The sequence below is a fragment of the Mesoplodon densirostris genome, chromosome X (assembly GCF_025265405.1).
Source record: "Mesoplodon densirostris isolate mMesDen1 chromosome X, mMesDen1 primary haplotype, whole genome shotgun sequence".
Lineage (NCBI taxonomy): Eukaryota > Metazoa > Chordata > Mammalia > Artiodactyla > Ziphiidae > Mesoplodon > Mesoplodon densirostris.
Genome location: NC_082681.1, coordinates 64,390,307 through 64,412,115, shown reverse-complemented (window position 1 = coordinate 64,412,115; position 21,809 = coordinate 64,390,307). Strand labels below are relative to the sequence as shown.

General features: G+C 33.6%; 1 protein-coding gene across 1 annotated transcript in view; it reads left to right on the top strand.

The window, feature by feature from the left end:
- KLHL4 (kelch like family member 4) overlaps window positions 1–21,809 on the top strand; it is a 114,377-nt gene that overhangs the window by 50,091 nt on the left and 42,477 nt on the right. Inside the window, exons 2-6 of the mRNA XM_060087103.1 lie at window positions 8,050–8,217; window positions 8,609–8,745; window positions 11,661–11,857; window positions 15,897–16,109; window positions 20,911–21,097. Of these exons, the coding sequence (XP_059943086.1) occupies window positions 8,050–8,217; window positions 8,609–8,745; window positions 11,661–11,857; window positions 15,897–16,109; window positions 20,911–21,097 (902 nt within the window). The remainder of the gene's footprint in view (window positions 1–8,049; window positions 8,218–8,608; window positions 8,746–11,660; window positions 11,858–15,896; window positions 16,110–20,910; window positions 21,098–21,809) is intronic.

Sequence of the window (21,809 nt, the reverse complement as noted above, 5' to 3'; positions counted from 1 at the left end):
GTAACAACAAAATTTTAAAATATATTATCCCCAATATTAATAACTGATAAGCCTTCATAAATGGCAAAATGTTTTGGTTTTAATGGAAACATTGCAGGCATTTGCTTTATATTATCCATATATAATATTTCCTTTCAACTAACAATTTGTCATTTACAACAGATGATATCTTAAAATATAATCACATATGATATATTAAAATATTTATTTCACACAAAAGAATACATTATTTCTTCAGAGAAAAATCTCTACCTACTATAGGTTTAGAATGTTTGCTTAATTTATGCCACTCAAGTCATTATATTATCTGTATGATTGTAAGTTTATATTATCTGCATAGGTATCTTAGCAAGAAGAAGCTTTAAGTTTGTGATTTGCTTTTGAGATTTAATTCATACACTTCCAAGACTCCAAATGTAGTAAAGTTCAAGCTACAATAGCATTAAAAATGTGCATAAATTAATATCTTAATCAGATATTTACTGAGTGCCTTCTATTTGCCAGGAAAAACACATGGATGAAGCTTTAACAGCTCTCCAAAGGAGAGTCAGTACAAAAATATTATTTAAGCAATAAGCTTGTCCCTTGGATTGAAGAGAGCAATTTTTCATATGGTCCAGCATCACCATATACAAAAAAATAAATATTAATTTTCTGTGTAGTTTTACATTCCCTCAGTAAGAAAATGCTCTTCTCTATAATGAGTTTTTGGAACTAAGTTAGCACCATTAGAAGAAGTCTAAGTTTCCATTTAATCTCCATGGTTCACTTGAAAAAATGGAATTTACAAAAGAAAAACAGATAAAAATATGAAGCTATTTGAGAAATGCCTAAATATGAAGTTATGCTCTTTATATTAACAGCATGAGGTTCTGTGTCTTTACAACATTTTAACTAGGTTAAAAGGCACATTCTCTAAAATAACTGCATTCAGACTTTCAACTTCAGACTCAGAGGCTTGCCAAGAATGTCTTTACAAAGTATCTATATTTTAATTTTTTAAAGTTTATTTCCAAATTGCCTTCCAAAGTGACCTCCAAAATTAACGACACCAATTTTTTAAGATAATGCCTTCCGTTTTTTTCTCAAAGTAAATTTTTTACAAAAGAGTTTTACATCAAAAGCAATCTCAAAGGCTTATTGTTCTGATATCTGTTTCAATGCTACTCAGAAAAACATAAGAAACTCAAGTATTCTCCTTAAAATTAAATAAAATAAGACTGCAGTAACTTCTGTGATTTCAGCACAATGGTGGATTAAGAAGCCCCAGACCCTTGTCCTTTATGGAAATATCAAGTAAGCAACTACAGATTGATTTAAAAAGCTTCGTGGGTGCTCTGGAAGCAAATTAAGGATATACAGCAGCCAAGTAAATGTCTGATCAAGAAAAAGTCACATTCAAATCACTAGCAATTTCATGGCATTTATGCTTGCTCTTATACCAGGGTAACACAGCATAATTGGAGGAAGGCAACTTATTTCTTGATTTCCCCCTCAAGATACAAGAAATGAGTTGAATTTTTGGCCACATTCTGGTCTATCTGTAGGCTATGCAACAAACTAATTTCAGTATTGCCTAACTCAATGCTCAGATTAGAATAGCAGTATGGTTTGGATGCCAAGTTGGAAGCCATAAAAAGTAGGGGCAGGTACAATAGCACATGAAAATTGCAGGACTACAGACCCATGGATACTTTGGGGCAAGTGATTATAGTCAAAGGTATACAAAAGAATATCTAAGGTCTGACAAATAAGCAGAAGTGAGACTTAGAGAAATTATGATATGTATAAGCAAGTGTGTATATGTGAGATTGGAATAAAAAAAGCACACATGCAAGTCCACAGAGATTCATTCTCAGAAAAGTCCTGAGAACTCAACTTTCATGTTGGGCCGATTAGTGAAATACTTCCCCCACACAGAGCCATTATGCAAAGATTAGGGAAAGTGGCTGTTTTTCCAAATACCCAATTTTAACAAAAGATCACAAGGAAACATGGCTCATTCAAAAGGGACAAAATAAATATCAGGAAACTGACCATAAAGAACAACAGATTTTAAAAATTCTAGACAAATAACTTAAACAACTTTCTTAAATATCCTCAAAGAGCTAAAGGAAAACACAGAAAAAAGAACTAAAAGAAATCAGGAAAGCAACATATGAACAAAATAAGAATATCAAGAAAGAGATAGAGATTACAAAAAAAGATGCAAACAGAAATTCTGGACATGAAAATTACAATACTGAATTGAAGAATTTACTAGAGGGCTTCAATAGCAGACTTGAACCAGCAGGATAAAAACTGTGAATTTGAAGACAAGTTATATGAAATTTTCAAATCTAGAACACAAAGAAAAAAGATTGAAAAACAGTGAATGGAGTCTTAGAGACTTAAGAGCCATCACCAAACAGACCAATATATGCATACCTGAAATCCCAGAGAGAGAAGAGAGAGAAAAGGAGCAGAGACCTACTTTGAAGAAATCATGATAAAGAATTCCCCAAATTTGAGGAGGGATATAGATTTAAAATACAGGTAGCTAAATGAACTTCAAATAGGATAAACCCAAAGAGACCCAAACACATTGTAATGAAACTGTTGAAAGTAAAAGACAGATCAGTTTTGAAAGCAGCAGAAAAGAAGTGACTCAACACATACAAGGAATCATCAATAAAATTATCAATAATTTTCTCATCAGAAACCTTGCAAGACAGAAGGCAGAGGGATGATATACATTTGCCCTTCAGTATCCATGGGGAATTCATTCCAGGACCCACCACAGATACAAAAATCTGTGGATGTGTTCAACATGTGGAACCCAGGGATATGGACGGCTGACTCTATTTAAAGTACTGAAAGAGGGCTTCCCTGGTAGTGCAGTGGTTAAGAGTCCGCCTGCTGATGCAGGGGACACAGGTTCATGCCCTGGTCCTGGCAGAACACACATGCCGTGGAGCAGCTGGGCCCATGAGCCATGGCCACTGAGCCTGCACATCCAGAGCCTGTGCTCCACAACGGGAGAGGCCACAATAGTGAGAGACCCACATGCAAAAAAAAAAAAAAAAAAAAACTACTGAAAGAAAAGAAAAATATCAAATGAGAATTCTATATCTGTAAAAATGGTCCTTCAGAAATGAGGGGTAAATTAAGATATTCCCAGATAAGCAAATATTGAGAAAATTTATTACAACTAGACCTTCACAACAAGATATGTTAAAGGGAGTCCTTCAAGTTGAAATGAAAATATCCTATACAGTAACTCAAAGCCAAAAAGTAATACATAAATTTCTCAGATAAAGGAAGATGCATGACTAATATAAAAACCATTATTATTAATATTGATTCATAACACCACTTTTTATTTTTCTACAGGATTTAAAAGTCAAAACCACAAAAAAGTGATTATAAATCTATGATAATGAGTACACAATACACAATAATGTAATCTGTGATGTCTATAGCAAAAAAGGTGGGGCATAGTTGTAAAGGAGTAGAGTTTTTCTATGTGATTGAAGTTAAGTTGAAATCGCATTAAAATAGATTGTTATAACTTTAGGACATTATATGTAATCTCCATGGTAATTACAAAGAAAATATATAATACTGACAAATGGAAATGAGGAGAAAATCAAAATGTTTCACTACAAAAAAAATATCAACTAAACAGAAAGAAAAGCAGTGATATGGAGTAAGGTACAGAAAAGCTATTATAAGACATACAGAAAACAAAGAACATAATGACAATTTTGTCCTTCCTCATAAGTAATTACTTTAAGTATAAATGAATTAAACTCCTCAATCAAAAGACATGGATTGACAGATTTTTTTAAAGGATTGGACTATATGCTGTCTAAAAGAAACTCACTTCAGAGTAAGTACATTCCAGAATGGAAAAAGATATTTCATGTAAATAGCAACCAAAAGAGAGCAGGGCTAGCTATATTATATCAAACAAAATAGACTTTAAGTAAAAAAACTTTTACAAAAGACAAAGGAGGTTTTACTGATAAAAGGGTCATTTCACCCATAAGATATAATAATTATAAAGATAGAAGAAACAAATATCAACACTCCTAAATATATGAAGCAAACATTGACAGAGTTGAAGCAAAAATTATGTGGATCTACAATAATACTAGGAGACTTCAATACACCAATATCAATAACCCATAGAACAACTGGCCATAAGTTCAATATGGAAATAGAGGATTTCATCAACTCTGTAGAATAATTGGACTTAACCTATATAGAAAAAACAAACAAACAAACAAACAAAAAAGCACCATACAATGGAAAAATAAGATTTTTTCTCAAATGCATGTGGAATATTACCAAGGTCAGACCATATCTTAGACTGCAAAATGTCTTAATAAATTTTAAAGATTGAAATCATATGAAGTGCTCTTTCTGATCACAGTGGCATGAAAATAGCTATCAACAGTGGAAGGAAAATTAGAAAACCCACAAATGTGTGGAAATTACAATACACTTTTTTTCACTTAAATTTTTTCTTATGATTTGGGTTGGGGTTCTAAGATAAGCAGATTTTTTTTATTGAAGTATAACTGATTTACAATAATATTAGTTTCAGGTGTACAGCATAGTGATTCAAAATTTTTATAGATTATGCTCTGTTTATAGTTATTATGAAATATTGGCTATATTCCCTTTGCTGTACAATATATCCTTGTAGCTTATTTATACAATGCACTCTTAAACAACCAATAGGGAAAAATGAAATCACAATGATAACTAGAAAATATCTTGAGCCAATGAAAAGATGTATCAAAATACCAAAACTTATCATAAGCAGCAAAAGCAGTGCTAAGCAGGTAATTTTTAGCTGTAGATGCTTACATTAAAAAAGAGAAAGGATGTCAAATCAAAAAGCTAACTTTATTCCTCAGCCACTATGGAGAACAGTATGGAGGTTCTTTAAAAAACTAAAAATAGAGTTACCATATGATCCAGCAATCCCACTCCTGGGCATATATCTGGAGAAAACCATAATTTGAAAATATACATGCACCCCAGTGCTCATTGCTGAACTATTTATAATAGCCAGGACATAGAAGCAACCTAAATGTCCATCAACAGAAGAATGGATAAAGAAGTAGTGGTACATATATACAATGGAATATTACTCAGCCATAAAAAAGAACAAAATAATGTCATTTGCAGCAACATGGATGGACCTAGAAATTGTCATACTGAGTGAAGTAAGTCAGACATAGAAAGATAAATATCATATGATATCACTTATATGTGGAATCTAAAAAAAAAATAGGTACAATTGAACTTATCTACAAAACAGAAATAGTCACAGATGTAGAAAACAAACTTATGGTTACCAAGTGAGAAAGGTGGGGGATAGGATAAATTGGGAGATTGGGATTGACATATTCACACTAATGTACATAAAATAGATAATAAGAATCTACTGTATAGCAAAAAGAAAAAGAAAAAGAAAACTAAATTGAAACAGAAGGAAGGGAATAAGAAATATTGACACAGAAATAAACAAAATCAAGAATTAAAAAATAGAGAAAACCAATGAAACCAATAGTTGGTTCTTTGAAGGCATCAACAAAATTGGCAAACCTTAAGCTGCATGAAGAGGAAAATTGAGAAGACTCAAGTAGCTAAAATCAGAAATTTTAAAAAAATTGTAATTACTATGAGCAACTGTATGCCAGCTTTGGGATAACTAAATGAATTGGACAAGTTCCTGGAAACACACAACCTCACAAGAATGAATCATGAAGGAAAATAAAATATGAACCAACTTGTAACTAGTAAAAAGTGATTGAATCAGTAATCAAAAAACCTCCCAACAAAGAAGAGGCCTGGACCAACATGGCTTCACTGGTGAATTCTACAAAATATTTGAAGGGGAATTAATAACAATCCTCCTCAAACTCTTTCAAAATATTGAAGAGGTGGGAGCACTTCCAAACTCATTCCATGAGGTCACCATTACCGTGATTCCAAAACTAGACAGACACTACAAGAAAAGAAATCTGCAGACCAATATTTCTTATGAATATAGATGCAAAATCTTCAACAGAACACTAGCAAATAGAATTCAGTAGCACATTAAATGGACTATAAGCCATGATAAAGTGGGATTTATTCCTGCAATGTGAGGTTGTTTCAACATATGAAAATCAATCGATGCAATATCCTATAATTAGCATAACATAGGAAAAAACAATCATCTCAATTGATGCAGAGAAACATTTTACAAAATTAAATACCCTTTCATTATTTAAAAAAAATCAACAAACTAGAAAAAAGAGAGAAGCTACCACAACATAATAAAGGCCATTGTAAAAATCACCGTATCAGTGGTTACTGAAAGGTTTTTCTAGAAGATGAGGAACAAGACAAGCATTCCCACTTTTGCCACTTCTACTCAATATAGTACTGGAAGTCCTTGCCAGGGAAATCTCTCTCTCTCTCTCTCTCTCTCTCTCTCTCTCTCACACACACACACACACACACACACTCACACACACACACACACACACACACAGGCATCCACATAGGAAATGAAAAACAAATATTTCCCAGTAAGAACTTCTCAAAGCATATTCCTCCTTTAGAATATGCCCATCTCCAATACATGCTGGAGTATACACAAGGACAGCTAAGATAATTAGATAATTAGATACTGAATGTTTGATTGACTCAATGTGAATCAAACCATTTATTGAACAGAGGAAAGATTAGGATAAGTGAGTTCAGTGAAACCTGAATGCCTTCCATTCTATGGTGCCAAGGGATTGTTCCTTTCTAAAAATATAAAATAAAAAATAAGCAATTTTTAAGGATATTCATATCCTATTACCCTAATTGTCCATAGAGTATTGTGACAGAATGTCCAAAAGAATCCTTAAAGGTTAAGAAGATTTGCAGATGGATCATTTATTTGAATTGCACAGACAAAAAGACAGTAATGTCACCCTGGGCCAATTGTCTTCAAAGAAACACAGCCTAAATTGTGTGTGGGGGGACCTAAAACTAATTTTAACTGGTGGGTGGAAAATGATGCTTGGAAGCTAGAATCATAACAAGAAAAGTATGTTCATCTTACCATCAAATTTTTAAGCTTCTACTCACTGTAATCCTCTATGTGCTTGTGTTAGTACTTAAATTCCACCATTGTATGAGGTTGAAAAGACATGTAAAGAGCTTTCATTATTGCAAATTCAACAGTCATCATCTTTGCCTAAACAGTCAAAGGGTACAAACTTCCAGTCAGAAGATGAATGAGTTCTGAGGATCTAATATACAACATGGTGACTATAGTTAACAATACTATGTTGTATACTTGAAAATTGCTAAGAGGGTAGATCTTAAATATTCTCACCACACACACACAAAATGGTAACTATGTAAGATGATGGATATTTTAACTAACCTTATTGTGGTAATCCTTTCACAATATATATGTATATCAACTCATCACATTGTACATCTAAAACTTAATGTAGTATGTCAATTATATCTCAGTAAAGCTGGAAAAATGATAAAAGATAGAAATATGTTTATTTTATTGATGGGAATGACATATTGTAAACAATGTTGTGGAAGTCTCGGCCTTGAGATTCTTCAAGAAATATCTCTGATGTGTAATGAGTACTCCATGGAGAAGCTTCAGAACATAATCAAATTTGAAAAGTATTTTGAATCATGCCTACAATTTCATGCCAAATGGCATAATTGTGATGCCAATAAAAATCAAAGAAAGAGGCTTGTATCTTGAAGTTTATGTTTGTGAATATAAAAATTAGCACTAGCCCTACCATTGAACCATGCATAGTCACATCCACGGTTACATTCCAGACATCAGTAGTAATCATGACACTTCACTTTAATAGAGGTTAGGGAGCAATAACAGTGAAATATTTAGGATTGGTGGGTAAATTTTAAGTTTACTTTAATTCTATTTATTTATTTTAGAAGTAGATGTGCCCAAATTTCTACTGGATTTTTGCACACCCACTAGGAGAAAATAATATCTTCTCACACTTATCCCCCTTTTAGATTAGATATGCAGCATCCTGAAGAAATGAATGTTAGCAGATCTGAGGAGCACTTCCATGCTGTAAACCATGCGGAACAAACACTTCATAAAATGGAGAACTACCTGAAAGAGAAACAATTGTGTGATGTGCTACTCATTGCCGGACACCTCCGAATCCCAGCCCATCGGTAAGTATCCTTATGCAGACAGATCATTTAATAACTATAGCTAGCATGAATGAGAAAGAATCAGTCAATTGATTACGAATTGGAGCATTGAGGAAAATAGATTTTTATGTTTTTATATTGAAAAAGCACTAGCCTATATGATCTGTTTCCCTGTGTGATATTTAGAAGAGCCAAACTTTAGAGAAATCGATGAAGAGAAACAGCCCAAATTGTCTAAGCAAAATCAACTTACTTAATTTACCGTTCTAATTTCACTACACTTTACTGAACTATGAAAGATTTATGCAGTAAACATACTCATCAGTGTTAAAAACTTACTGACTATATTTCATGTCTTTTTCAGTGAGATTATGGACTGATTTAACTTCCTATGAAACATTCCTAATTCCAGGTTGGTTCTCAGTGCAGTGTCTGATTATTTTGCTGCAATGTTTACTAATGATGTGCTTGAAGCCAAACAAGAAGAGGTCAGGATGGAAGGAGTCGATCCTAATGCACTTAATTCCCTGGTGCAGTATGCTTACACAGGTAAGTGCTTGGCGTGTATTAACTCATTCAGTCCTCACAATAACTCTATATTATATAGCCCACATTATTATTATTCTGACTCTGCAAGTGAGAAAATTGAAGGATAAACCAGTTAAGTAAATTTCCTAAAGTAGTAAGTGGCAGAATCAGTATTTAAATACAGTAATACGAAAGAGCAAGAGGTAAATAATATGCTATAAAATTTTTGACCATGAGAAAATAGAGCTATTTTAACACAAAGCTACAAGAGCATGTCTCTCTTTCTCTCTTGAGAGGTGTGGGTACATTCTTGTTTGGAAAAATGAGAGTGGAAGTGGGATATTCTAACTCTATAGATTTAGTCTCTTCTTTTGAAATAATAAAGTCATATTTAATCAAACTATGTAACAAAGGTAACAGGATGAGTTTGTGGGCCAAGAAATATTTATTTATTTATTTATTCATTCATTCCAACTTTATTAAGGAATAATTGACAAATATAATTGTAGATACTTAAAGTATACAACTTGATGATTATATATATATATATAATGTATATACACATATATATGTGTGTGTATATATATACACACACACGGTTTTATATATATATATATATATATATATATATATATATATATATATGTATATATATAGGAATGATTACCAAGATCAAGGTAATTAATTCACACATCATCTCACATAGATGACTCTTTTTTTTGGTGAGACTGCATAAGATACACTCTCAGCAACTTTCAAGTATGCAGTACCCAATACTGTATTATTAACTAGAGTCACCATGCTGTACTTCTTACCCTGAGAACTTCTTACAACTGAAAGTTTTCACCCTTCAATCTACATTTCTCCATCTTCCCTTTCCCGCCCCTATTCCACATACAAGTGATCCCATACAGTATTTGTCTTTCTCTGTCTACCTTATTTCAGTTAGCATAATGCCCTCCAGGTTCACCCATGTTGTCACAAATGGCAGGATTTCCATCTTTCTCATGGTTGAATAGTATTCCACTGTGTGTGTGTATATCACATTTTATTTATCCATTCATGTGTCAAAGAACATTTAAATTGTTTCCATATCATGTGAATAATGCTGCAATAAACAAGGGAGAGGAGCTATCACTTTAAGATCTTGTTTACATTTCCTTTGGAGTGGGATTGCTGGATCACATGGTAATTATATATATATATATATATATATATATATATATATATATATTTTATTTTTTAGGTGCCTTCATACTGCTTTTCTTAATGGCTGAACCAATTTACATTTTCACCAAAAGTGCACAAAAGTTCCATTTTCTCCAAAGCCTCACTAAGATTGACTATCTCTTCTCTTTTTTATAATAGCCATCCTAACAAGTATGAGATACTATCTCATTGTGGTTTTGATATGCATTTCCCTGATGAGTAGTGCTGTTGAGCACCTTTTAACATACCCATTGGTCATTTGTATGTCTTCTTTGGAAAAAAATTTCTATACACGTTATTTGCCCATTTTTAACTGGATTATTTGTTTTTGTGATATTATGTTGTATGAGTCCTTTACATATTTTGTATATTAAACCCTTAACATATATATGGTTTGCAGATATTTTCTCTCATTCTGTAGGTTTCCATCTCAATTTTTTGCTTCCATTGCTGTGGAGAAGATCTTTAGTTTGATGTAGTCCCACTTGTTTACTTTAGCTTTTGTTCACTGTGCTTTTCGTGTCTTACTCATGAACTTATTGCCAAGACCCAAGGAGCTTTTATGCTATGTTTTCTTCTATGAGTTGTATTGTTTCATTCATTGATAAATAAATATTATTCCTAATAACCAGGCCAAGTTTCAATGTCTACAGAAGGTGAATCTGAGAATAGTTCATACTTCTCTGAGTTTCATAAAATATAGGCAGGGCTCTCCCTTCAAAATCCAGGATAAGAAACAACACAAGAAAGTTTGCCAATGGGCTGGATCCCTTTACAACACATTTTATAGGTTGAACCGAATACATAGCAGCTTACAGTTTTTATTATTCTTTTTTATGGTTATGCAATCAGATAGAATTCATATTAAGGTATTTTACAAAGCAAAATTATAAAATAATACTTTATAGTTTATATAATCCATATAATATCATTCTTTATAACTTCCCTAAGCTTGGCTAAAACAGAAATATAGGAATATATCTTATCAAAATAACTTACAACATTTGCAATAATTCATCAATAACTCTTGCTTCAAAAATAATACAGATATATCAATATAAAGGAAACAGCTTAAATTGCTCTGATCTTGGTTTTTAAAAATCTTTATAGATATTTTTAAACAGAATCTGTTTTTTATACCTAAAAAATAATCATATAGGCAATTATTTAGCTGAGGACTCTTGGCAACAATGTATTTCTTTTAAGAGAGTGCTGGACATTAAGTCCAGGTGTAATATTTGAGCAAAGTCATCCTTATCAGCTAATAAATACAGATTAAAAAAAATGGACATATAAGCTTAATGTTATTTACCCAGACATTTTTCCACACAAACGACAGGTGCCTGTATTGCCCATTGTATGATCCTTATAAAATGTGACATAGTGCTTCTTGAGTCATAATGTAGACAGCTTTTAATATTAGATTTAAATGCAGGTCTAAGATGATAAAGAAAGAAGAAATTGCTTTTTGTTGCAATGGTGGTACTCACTGTTCATTTGTTCCAGTTGTTTTTGATAATCTAGTATGGCTCCCTTCAGCCATCTTATTAGTGTTTGTACATACTCGCTTGCATATATTCACCTCAAAAGATATTCCCTGAATAGTTACTGTACACTAGAAAAAATAGCCCTATTAATGAAAGGAATTGAAAATTTTAACTATCTAGCATATTTATGTCTTACTTTACAGAATATAAAATCATTCTTTACTTTTTCAAACCATTTAGGTGTCCTGCAATTGAAAGAAGACACTATTGAAAATTTGCTGGCTGCAGCTTGTCTCCTGCAGCTGACTCAAGTCATTGAAGTCTGCTCCAATTTTCTTATAAAACAGCTCCACCCTTCAAACTGCTTAGGGATTCGATCATTTGGAGATGCCCAGGGCTGTACAGAGCTCCTGAGTGTGGCACATAAATACACAATGGTAAAATCAATTGCTTCATGTTAACTTGTAGTGATAATATATTAACACAATGTCTAAACTAATTATATGTTTACTGATATGTATTTGTGTGTGTGTGTGTGTGTGTGTGTGTGTGTGTATGTAGAACCATTCCAAGGTAAAGATTATAATGTTGGGATAAAATTAAACAGCAATATAAATTTACATAATTTTCAAATGACTTGCACAAAATAGATATTAGATAAAAATATTTGTCTGGTTGAGCTGTACACAAGCAAGTTTCACATTTTCAAACTAAAAAGATTTAATTAAATCTCAGAGCTTGGAGAAATGAAAATACTGCCAACAATTAAACTGGACAAATGCATATTTCAAGTAGAATCCACAGTAACAAGAAAACATAATTTCCCTGATGTTTTTGTACTATTAAAACTTTACTTCATAAAGTTGTACAAATTATTTCTAATGAAATTTATTGGGTTAGCCAAAAGGTTTGTTCAGGTTTTTCATACGATGTTATGGAAAAATCTGAACAAACTTTTTGGCTAACCCAATAGGTATCATTCAATAAGTAAAAAGGTAATATTATTGAATCACTATTAACTGGAAGAGCTTAAAAACTATCAAAATTAGTAAATCAGACAATTCTATTGAATGGACTTTTTATTTCTTAAAGAAAACATGTTATTTCTGTTAAAACAACTTGCAGTTCAATTCTTTAATTAACTTAAAATCCCTCTCAATTCTATTAGTAATTATAATAAATTAAATGAACATGTTTGATGTGTTAATTCTTTAAAAGTTCCATGGGGTAAGACTATCTTTATTCAGTCAAGTGGCAGTGACATGAAACATAGATTGTAGAGAGGCAAGTAAAAGTAGACAGAGGATATTAAATAAATCTTTACCATTCATGCTAATAATTCCCTTATGCAAAGAAGAAAGTGAACTTTTTAACCTCTGAAGCAGGGAACAACACAAGAGATGGATCTTTCTGTGAAACCAAATTAAAAGATAAATTTTCAAGCTAAGAAAATAGCTACATTTATTTAAGATTCAAAATTAAAGGCAAGTACATAAAAATGAACAATAGAGAATCACAACTAAAAACATTAAAATTAACAGTACAGTTTTAGAATTCAGATGCATATAATTAAAAAGTATTTCTAGAGTTTCATACAGACCTTAAATTTTTCAAACTTGTAATATTTGAATTCTCTAAAAAATTCTTGTAAAACTTCCCCTCTCTTGTTCCCACCCTTGGTCATTGTTCAAAATTTGAAGTTTTAATCATATTTCTGAAACAATACCATTATATGGAGAATCATATTATAATAGATTGACATTTTAACATGTCATTTAATTATGCTATTTATATTCCTATGTCCTAAATATAGATGCTATATAATCTATAGGAACAGCAGTTCAAACTTTAATCCTACCACAAATGCCAAACATGAAAACTTCCTGTTAAATTACTTAAATTCTTGAACTAACTATTAACAGTTTCCTGTCTGGTATCTTACTCTTGCAGACAAAACACATTCTGATAAACAGCTTGAGTTATTTTTGTTGCTCAAAATGAACTTGTCTTCCTTTTCCTATTATGTGACTGAAACTGAGTGTTAAAGCAGGATGTGCAAAAAAATGTAATACCGTTATCTCCTTTAATCCCTCTTTAGTTATTTTAGTATCTATTATAAATGCAGCAAAAGATGTCAAGATCTTGCTAAAATAATGCTTTTATAATACTGTATTGATAGTATAAAAATTCAAATAATTTTAATCTCTAAGAATAATGCTAAACTCTAAGGATTCAGTTACAGTCATTTGAATCATAAACTGAGTAAAACAGATTGCCCTTTCCAATCAATGTGATTGGGCCTCATCCAGAAATACCCTCACAGACACACTCAGAATAATGTTTGGCCAAAAGTATGGACGTTCCATGGCTCAGTCAAGTTGACATAAAATTAACCATCACAATCATATAAGTAGTCTGCATCGATGAAACATTCAGCAAATATTCTATATTCATTGAATACATTTTGCAACAATGTAAGTGTGGATTTTAAAAATGAATACCAGGGCCTCCCTGGTGGCGCAAGTGGTTGAGAGTCCGCCTGCCGATGCAGGGGATACGGGTTCGTGCCCCGGTCTGGGAGGATCCCATATGCCGCGGAGCGGCTGGGCCCGTGAGCCATGGCCGCTGAGCCTGCGCGTCCGGAGCCTGCGCGTCCGGAGCCTGTGCTCCGCAACGGGGGAGGCCACAACAGTGAGAGGCCCGCATACCGCAAAAAAAAAAAAAAAAAAAAAAAAAAAAAAAGAAATAAAAATGAATACCAAACCAAGGGCACTCTCTCTCACACTCTTGTTGTTTTTTTTTTTTTTTCTTTTCTTTCGTTGGAGAGTGGATAGAAAGAAGAATGAGAGATGGGGTCTTCCATAATATTTACACAGTTTCAAAGTTTACATACACTACCAGTAATGGGTAACCGTAAGTTTTAGTGTTTTATCTTTTTCTTAACCCTTTCATAAAAATCACATCATTTATGAAAGGCAGTTGCAGTATCGAACAAAATGAAGTAGACCTAAAGGCATAGGTGTGAGTGCATACTTAGTCATTTACTGCACAAAGATCAAACAATTCACATAGCCAGTTTTCTCATCAGAATAATTCCACCTCCCACAAGATTGCATTGGTGATGACTTAATGTTTGTGAAAGAAATCTGTAAAGTGTGAAGTGCTGTACAAGTGTAATGTATTTTTAGTTTTAGTACTAGCTCCACCATTTTGCTATAGATGAGAGGGTTTTCAACCAGGAACCTCTGCTATAGTAAAATCAGCAGTTCTCTCTCAATTACTTGCATTAGTCACAAGAGGGCTCTTTGTCTAAACAGGCAAGTTAACTTGGAATTTATGGTATCAGAGCTTCCTGATGGGTTTATCAAACTTGATGATTCCTGTATGGATAATTTTGCTATTAGGTTAACTCAGTCCCACAATGACTAAACTCAAGGGCACTGGTGGTTCATTAGCAGAAGTCTTGCCTCCTACAATGACTAAACAGAGTGGAGCTGAGGGAGTGATTTGATTTATCTGGATCCTCCAGTTATTCAGAGGCTGTCTTAAGCTGCTTCCAGAATATCTATTTATTGGGCAACATAAATTACCAACTAGACTTGCTTATATCAATTTCAGAAGTATATTTTATTGCATTTAAAACTTAAGATCTTTAATATGAAAAATGTTGGAAATGATAACTGTGTTATCAAAGAAAAATATATAACATTATAAATAGGAAAAATATAGTGGTGTTTTGATGAAAAAAATTGAAACACAGCTGCCTGAAATTTGATACTTGACAAAAATACAACACAAATGACAGAAGAGAGAATCAAGTTATAAAATATAAAAATTAAGAGATAGCCCCACTCCCCCTCAAAAAATAACTCCAAAGGAGTCACTTTTAGATTAACCTGACTCTGTAGAAGTTTATCCATAGTAAAATAACTTTGCCTTGGTTAATAGAAGATCATGCTTTTTTACAAGAGAAAGGAGTTTTTAATCAGTCTCTTTTTCTCATCTCAAATGAATTCAGTATATTGCCCCATCAAATGCACAGACAAAGCTGCCTCTACCGGACCTTCAAGATAGCCTCCACCTTGAAAATTTTTAGCATTTCTCTTTAGGTTTTTGGCTAAAGGCCAACTTGACATCAGTCAGTTCTGGAGTCATAAACTGCTGTCACCTACAAAATCTGAGAGAGAAAAGCACTGGCATCAACTCAGACACTATCCATGTGGCCTGTGAAGTAGTTAAGGCCTTTCCTTTCCTTGCATTTAATAAATAATTCCCAGGGGAAGCATTTTGTTCCTCAGCTTCAGAGGCTCCTCCAATCCCCTGTCACGGGCAGCAATAACATCTATTTTCTATGAATGCATATATCTGTCTCTCTGGCTTTTTCTGAAGTTTAACAAAAAGAAATGCTTTGGTAAGCTTATTTTGTTAAGAAGTTTCTAAAGTACAAAGTTTCAGTAGAAAATTTCTCTTTTCTAGGAACACTTCATCGAGGTAATAAAGAACCAAGAATTCCTCCTGCTTCCAGCTAATGAGATTTCAAAACTTTTATGCAGTGATGACATTAATGTTCCTGATGAAGAAACTATTTTCCATGCTCTAATGCAGTGGGTAAGGCATGATGTGCAGGCTAGGCAACAAGACCTAGCAATGCTGCTTTCTTACATCAGACTGCCATTACTTCCACCACAGGTATGGAAACTTACCCAGGTAATGCAAATTATAGTTCTAAACAACAACTAGGCATTAAGCCATTCTTTTTTCTTTTAATTGTATACAGAGAATTTCTGGTACGTGATTTGTTTCACAGAAGGACATGTACAGCCTTCAATTAACAATATTAGTAATGACGACGAGTGAGGAAAAAAAGGTTTAAGGAAAAAATCTACAAATGATCCCCGAACTTCAGAATACTCATTAGATTCAGTTTCCTCTCTCACCAAACAGCACTTGTAACAAGCAGGGAAAATGACTAACATAACTCTTTTTCTTTTCCTGCCACCTTCTAGGCAAGGTGATAATAATCATTACAGAAGCATACCAGAGGAGAACCTAGGAAGGAGTTAGATTCTGGACAATACGTACTAACTAACATGAGTAATTAGCTACTATGATTGAAACCATATTATAATTGCTTCAGATGCATTGGAGCATCATTATAATGGCATCCTCACCATGCATGCCAAAGGACTGTACTAAAAATGATCCTAAAAACAAACGCCCTTGGATAAAACTCAGGATTGACCCACCTTATACTGAATTTTAGTATGTGAAGTTTAGTGAGGTTGGAGTGAAGTCTCATTATATAATTCTAACATTGGTGATAACCACAATTATTTCTCTGTAGCCAACTGATCAGTAGTATATATCATTTATATATATATATATATATATATATATATATATATATGAATATAAGGCACATATGTACACTTCATATGGTATATAACTTGTAGCTAAAGTCCTCAAACATCATTCACATTGGAAGGAAGGACTTTTCTGGACCTAATGGATCAGTAGCTTCATAAATGTTAAAATTCATCAATTTGCAAAAAAATTCTAATTAAATGTTAACATTGAAAAATAGATTTTAATTTGCTGATGATTTCTCTGCTTTTTTTTTTTTACTTTTAGCTGTTAATTAAATCCCATGGAAGTACATATTTACTCTTATTTTTAGTTGAGGTACAGTTGATTTACAATATTATATTAGTTTCAGGTGCACAACATAGTAATTCAAAATTTTTATAGATTATATGCCATTTATATTTATTATAAAATATTGGCTATATTCCCTGTGCTGTACAATATATCCTTATAGCTTATTTATTTCATACATAGTGGTTTGCATCTCTTAATCTTCTACCCCTAACTTGTCTCTCACCCCCTTTCCTCTCCCCACTAGTAAACACTAGTTCTCTATATTTGTTATTCTGTTTCTTTTTTTTTAATTGAAGTATAGTTGATTTACAGTGTTATGTTAGTTTCAGATGTATAGCAGAGTGTTCCAGTTATGTATACATACATATATATATATATATATATATATATATATATGTCTGTGTATATATATATATATATATACATATATATATATATTCTATTTCAGGTTCTTTTCCATTATGGATTATTACAAGATATTGCATATAGTTCCCTGTGCTATATAGTAGGTCCTTGTTGTTTATCTATTTTATATTTAGTAGCATGTATCTGTTAATCCCAAACTCCTGTATTATCCCTCCACCCCTTCCCCTTTGATAACCATAAGTTTGTTTTCTACATCTCCGAGTCTGTTTCTGTTTTGTAAATTAGTTCATTTGTACCATTATTTTTAGATTTGCATATAAGTAATATCATACGATATTTGTTTTTCTCTGATTAACCTCACTTAGTATGATAATCTCTAGGTCCATCCATGTTGCTGCAAATGGCATTATTTCATTCTTTTTCATGGCTGAGTAATATTCCATTGTATACATATATCACATCTTCTTTATCCATTCATCTGTCCATGGACACTTAGATTGCTTCTATGTCTTGGCTATTGTAAACAGTGCTACTATGAACATTGGGGTGCATGTAACTTTACAAATTAAAGTTTTCTTCTTTTCCAGATATATGCCCAGGAGTAAGATCGCTGGATCATATAACACTATTTTTAGTTTTCTAAGGAACCTCCTTATTGTTCTCCATAGTGACTGCACAAATTTACATTCCCAACAATGTAGGAGGGTTCTCTTTGCTCCACACCCTCTCCTGTATTTATTTTTTTGTAGTCTGTTTCTTTTTTGCTGTGCTCACTAGTTTGTATCACTTTTTTTAGATTCCACATATAAGTGATACCATACAGTCTTTGTCATTGTCTGCTTTATTTTGCTGAGGATAATACCCTCCAGGACCTTCCTTGTGGTTGTAAATGGCAAATTTTCATTCTTTTTTATGGCTGAGTAGTATTCCATTGTATACAGTGTGTGTGTGTGTGTATACATATATATATGTGTATATATATGTGTATATATATATATATATATATATATATATATATATATATATACACCACATCTTCTGGTGAGTGGGGCTATGTCCCTGCTCAGTTAATTACTTCACCTGAGGCATGTCAGTACTGGTGCCTATAGGCTGTTCGGTGGGGGCAGGTCTGGGTCCTAAGGCTAATAAGCTAGAAGGAAGATTCCAAAAAGGCCCTTACCAGGACCAGTGTCCACACGACAGAATGAGCTCCCACAAATGGCTGCTGCCAGTGTCTGACACCAGGGTGAGCTCTGATTGCCTTTTGCCTTTCCTATTGACTCTCTAAGATCAGCAGGAAGATCTGACACAGTCTCCTTTCAAGTTACTGCTTCTGCCCTGGATCTCAGAGCATGTGAGATTTTGTGTGCACCCTTTAAATATGGAGTCTCCATTTTCCACAGCCCTCTGAGCCTCCTGAATGTAAGCCCTGCTGGCCTTTGAAGCCAAATAGTCTGGTTTCTTGTCTTCCTGGTGCAGAACTCTTAGGCTAGGGAGCCCAATGTGGGGCTTGGATCCCAATGTGGGGCTTAGGCCCCTCGCTTTTTGGGGAGAACTTCTGAAGTTGTAATTATTCTCCTGTTTGTGGGTCAGCCACACTGGGATTATGGGTCTTGACTATATTGTGACTCTACCCCTCCTACCCAACTTGTGGTTCGTTCTTTACATCTTTAGTTGTAGATGATCTTTTGTGGTAGGTTCTGGTCTTTTTCATCAATAGTTATCCTATAAATAGTTGTAATTTTTGTGTGCCTAGGAGAGGAGTTGAGCTCAGAGTCTTTATTCTCTGCCATCTTTGGAACCCCCGGGACATATTTACTCTTAAGCCAGGGGTTTCTTTGAAACTCAGTTTCTCAGGCCCCCACCACAGACCAAGGGAAACGAGTTATTGGGTTGAGGCCAAGGAATCTGTATTTTAACAATTTCTCCAGATGATTCTTAGATATGCAAAAATTTGAAATACACTGGTGTAAAGGATCAGAAGCCCTTAACTTTATACTGCTATTAAGTCTACATGACATTTTTTTCAGCAAAGGGTTTAGTTGGACTTTTCTTAATTTATTGGAATAACAGTAAATATCCAGCTGAAACACACAACCAGTGGTACCTTGGCTTCCCACTCCTGAATATGCCTAGAATGTGGGATTGTGTGAATTTTTCCTGATGATGATAGTAGTGGGTAATCTTACACAACTATTCTAGAAATGAAATATATGAAGAGACTGGTGATAAATGTCTGAAGAATATTTTTGAAAGAAAAAAAATTGCATAGCCTAGTTTTCAAACCTATTTGCTACAGTGTATGCATTAAGGAAATACATGGGGTCTCACCAGTCAAGTCAAAACAGTAATCCATCAGGGATAAAAAGTGGGGTGAGAGCAGGGTTGAGGTTAATCAGTGAAGAACAGGAAACTTCAGGGGGAAGTTTTATGGGGTAAAATTAGCACCTCCATTCCAACAACCTTCTTGCTGTTCCTGTCAATTCCTATGATACTGTGGACTGCAGACTCCAAGGAAACAATCTAAATGACCCTTGGAAAATTCTGAACAATACTCTTCACTTCTCCTCAACTCATCTCAGGAAGAATATTTTACCTAGCTTTTATCCCATTCATTTAGGGTCATATTAGCTGCTGGGCAATAATTGTTAGAAAGGATTGATCTCATGTACTATTGGTGATGAATTACCTAGTTACTAATACATGTACTTTACTGGTGTACACATGTACATGTACAGATAAAAAGCACCTGCTTCATGCTTTGATTTGATGATAAAGATGCAGCCCCTATGGTGATATAAATTTTTTAATATATTTATTTATTTATTTAGGGCTGCATTGGTTCTTCATTGCTGTTCATGGGCTTTCTCTAGTTGTGGCAAATGGGGGCTATTCTTCACTGTGGTGCACGGGTTTCTCAATGCGGTGGCTTCCCCTTGTTGAGGAGCTCATGCTCAGTAGTCGTGGCAAACAGGCTCCTCGGCATGTGGGATCCTTCTGCACCAGGACTCGAACCCGTGTCCCCTGCATTGGCAGATGGATTCTTAACCACTGCGCCACCAGTGAAGTCTGGATATTATTTTAATTGTGCATGTTTGTGCCATATCCCCTAAATCAACCGAAAAGATGGCTGCTTCTCTAGCGGGGCAGGAGGTGCTTGCTCTGTGCAGACACAGCCATTCACTTTGCTTTCAGTAACACATTTTATGAGTGCTTTTTCACTTTCACTCCTGGAGATTACATGTACATACTCAAAAGAGGAAAAATATGTCAAATAAATGTGCATTAATAAATTAGCTACTACCATGAGGCTTTTCATCATAAAATATGTTACTGAGTAACTTAACATATTAAATAATAACACATATATTAGAATTAGCTTGAGTTTTCTCCAAATTTATATAAATGAAAATGCTATTTCTAATGTTTGCTCTTCACTTCATATACATGCATCATTACTTTTCAGTTACTGGCAGATCTTGAAAACAGTTCCATGTTTACTGGTGATCTTGAGTGTCAGAAGCTCCTGATGGAAGCTATGAAGTATCATCTCTTACCTGAGAGAAGACCCATGATGCAAAGCCCTCGGACGAAGCCTAGAAAATCAACTGTGGGAGCACTTTATGCTGTGGGAGGCATGGATGCTATGAAAGGTAACAGGAACAAATTAATTACTTTAGAAAGTATCATTCAAAAAAGATGTATTCTCCACACACACCAAACTATGAGGGCAGTATTAAAGCTACATATAAATGTGTGCATCTAAAGCTATTTCTTATAAAAAAGGTAATATAAATATTGTGACCTCCTTTTTTATTCTTACATTATGGGACATAACCCTTTCATTAGTGTTTCCTCAACTCTTAAGAGGTACTTTTCCCTTATGAAAGCAATATTTATTTATTTATTTATTTATTTATTTATTGCTCTCAGGATACAATTAATTTCTTTTTATTGAAGTATAGACTTACAATATTATATTACTTTCAGGTAAGCTGCATAGTGACTCAGTATTTTTGCAGATGATACTCCATTATAGGTTATTACAAGAAAATGGCTTTAATTTCCTGTACTATACAGTATATCCTCACTGCTTACCTATTTTATACATAGTAGTTTGCATCTGTTAATCCCATACCCTTAATTTGTCCCTCCCTCCTTCTCTCTCACCTTTGGTAACCACTGGTTTGTTTTCTATATTTGTGTGTCTCTTTCTGTTTTGGATATACATTCATTTGTATTATTTTAGATTTCACATATAAATGATATACAGTATTTGTCACTCTGACATTTCACTAACCATAATATATTTTTATTAGTTTCTGCTTTATAACAAAGTGAATCAGTCATACATATACATCTGTT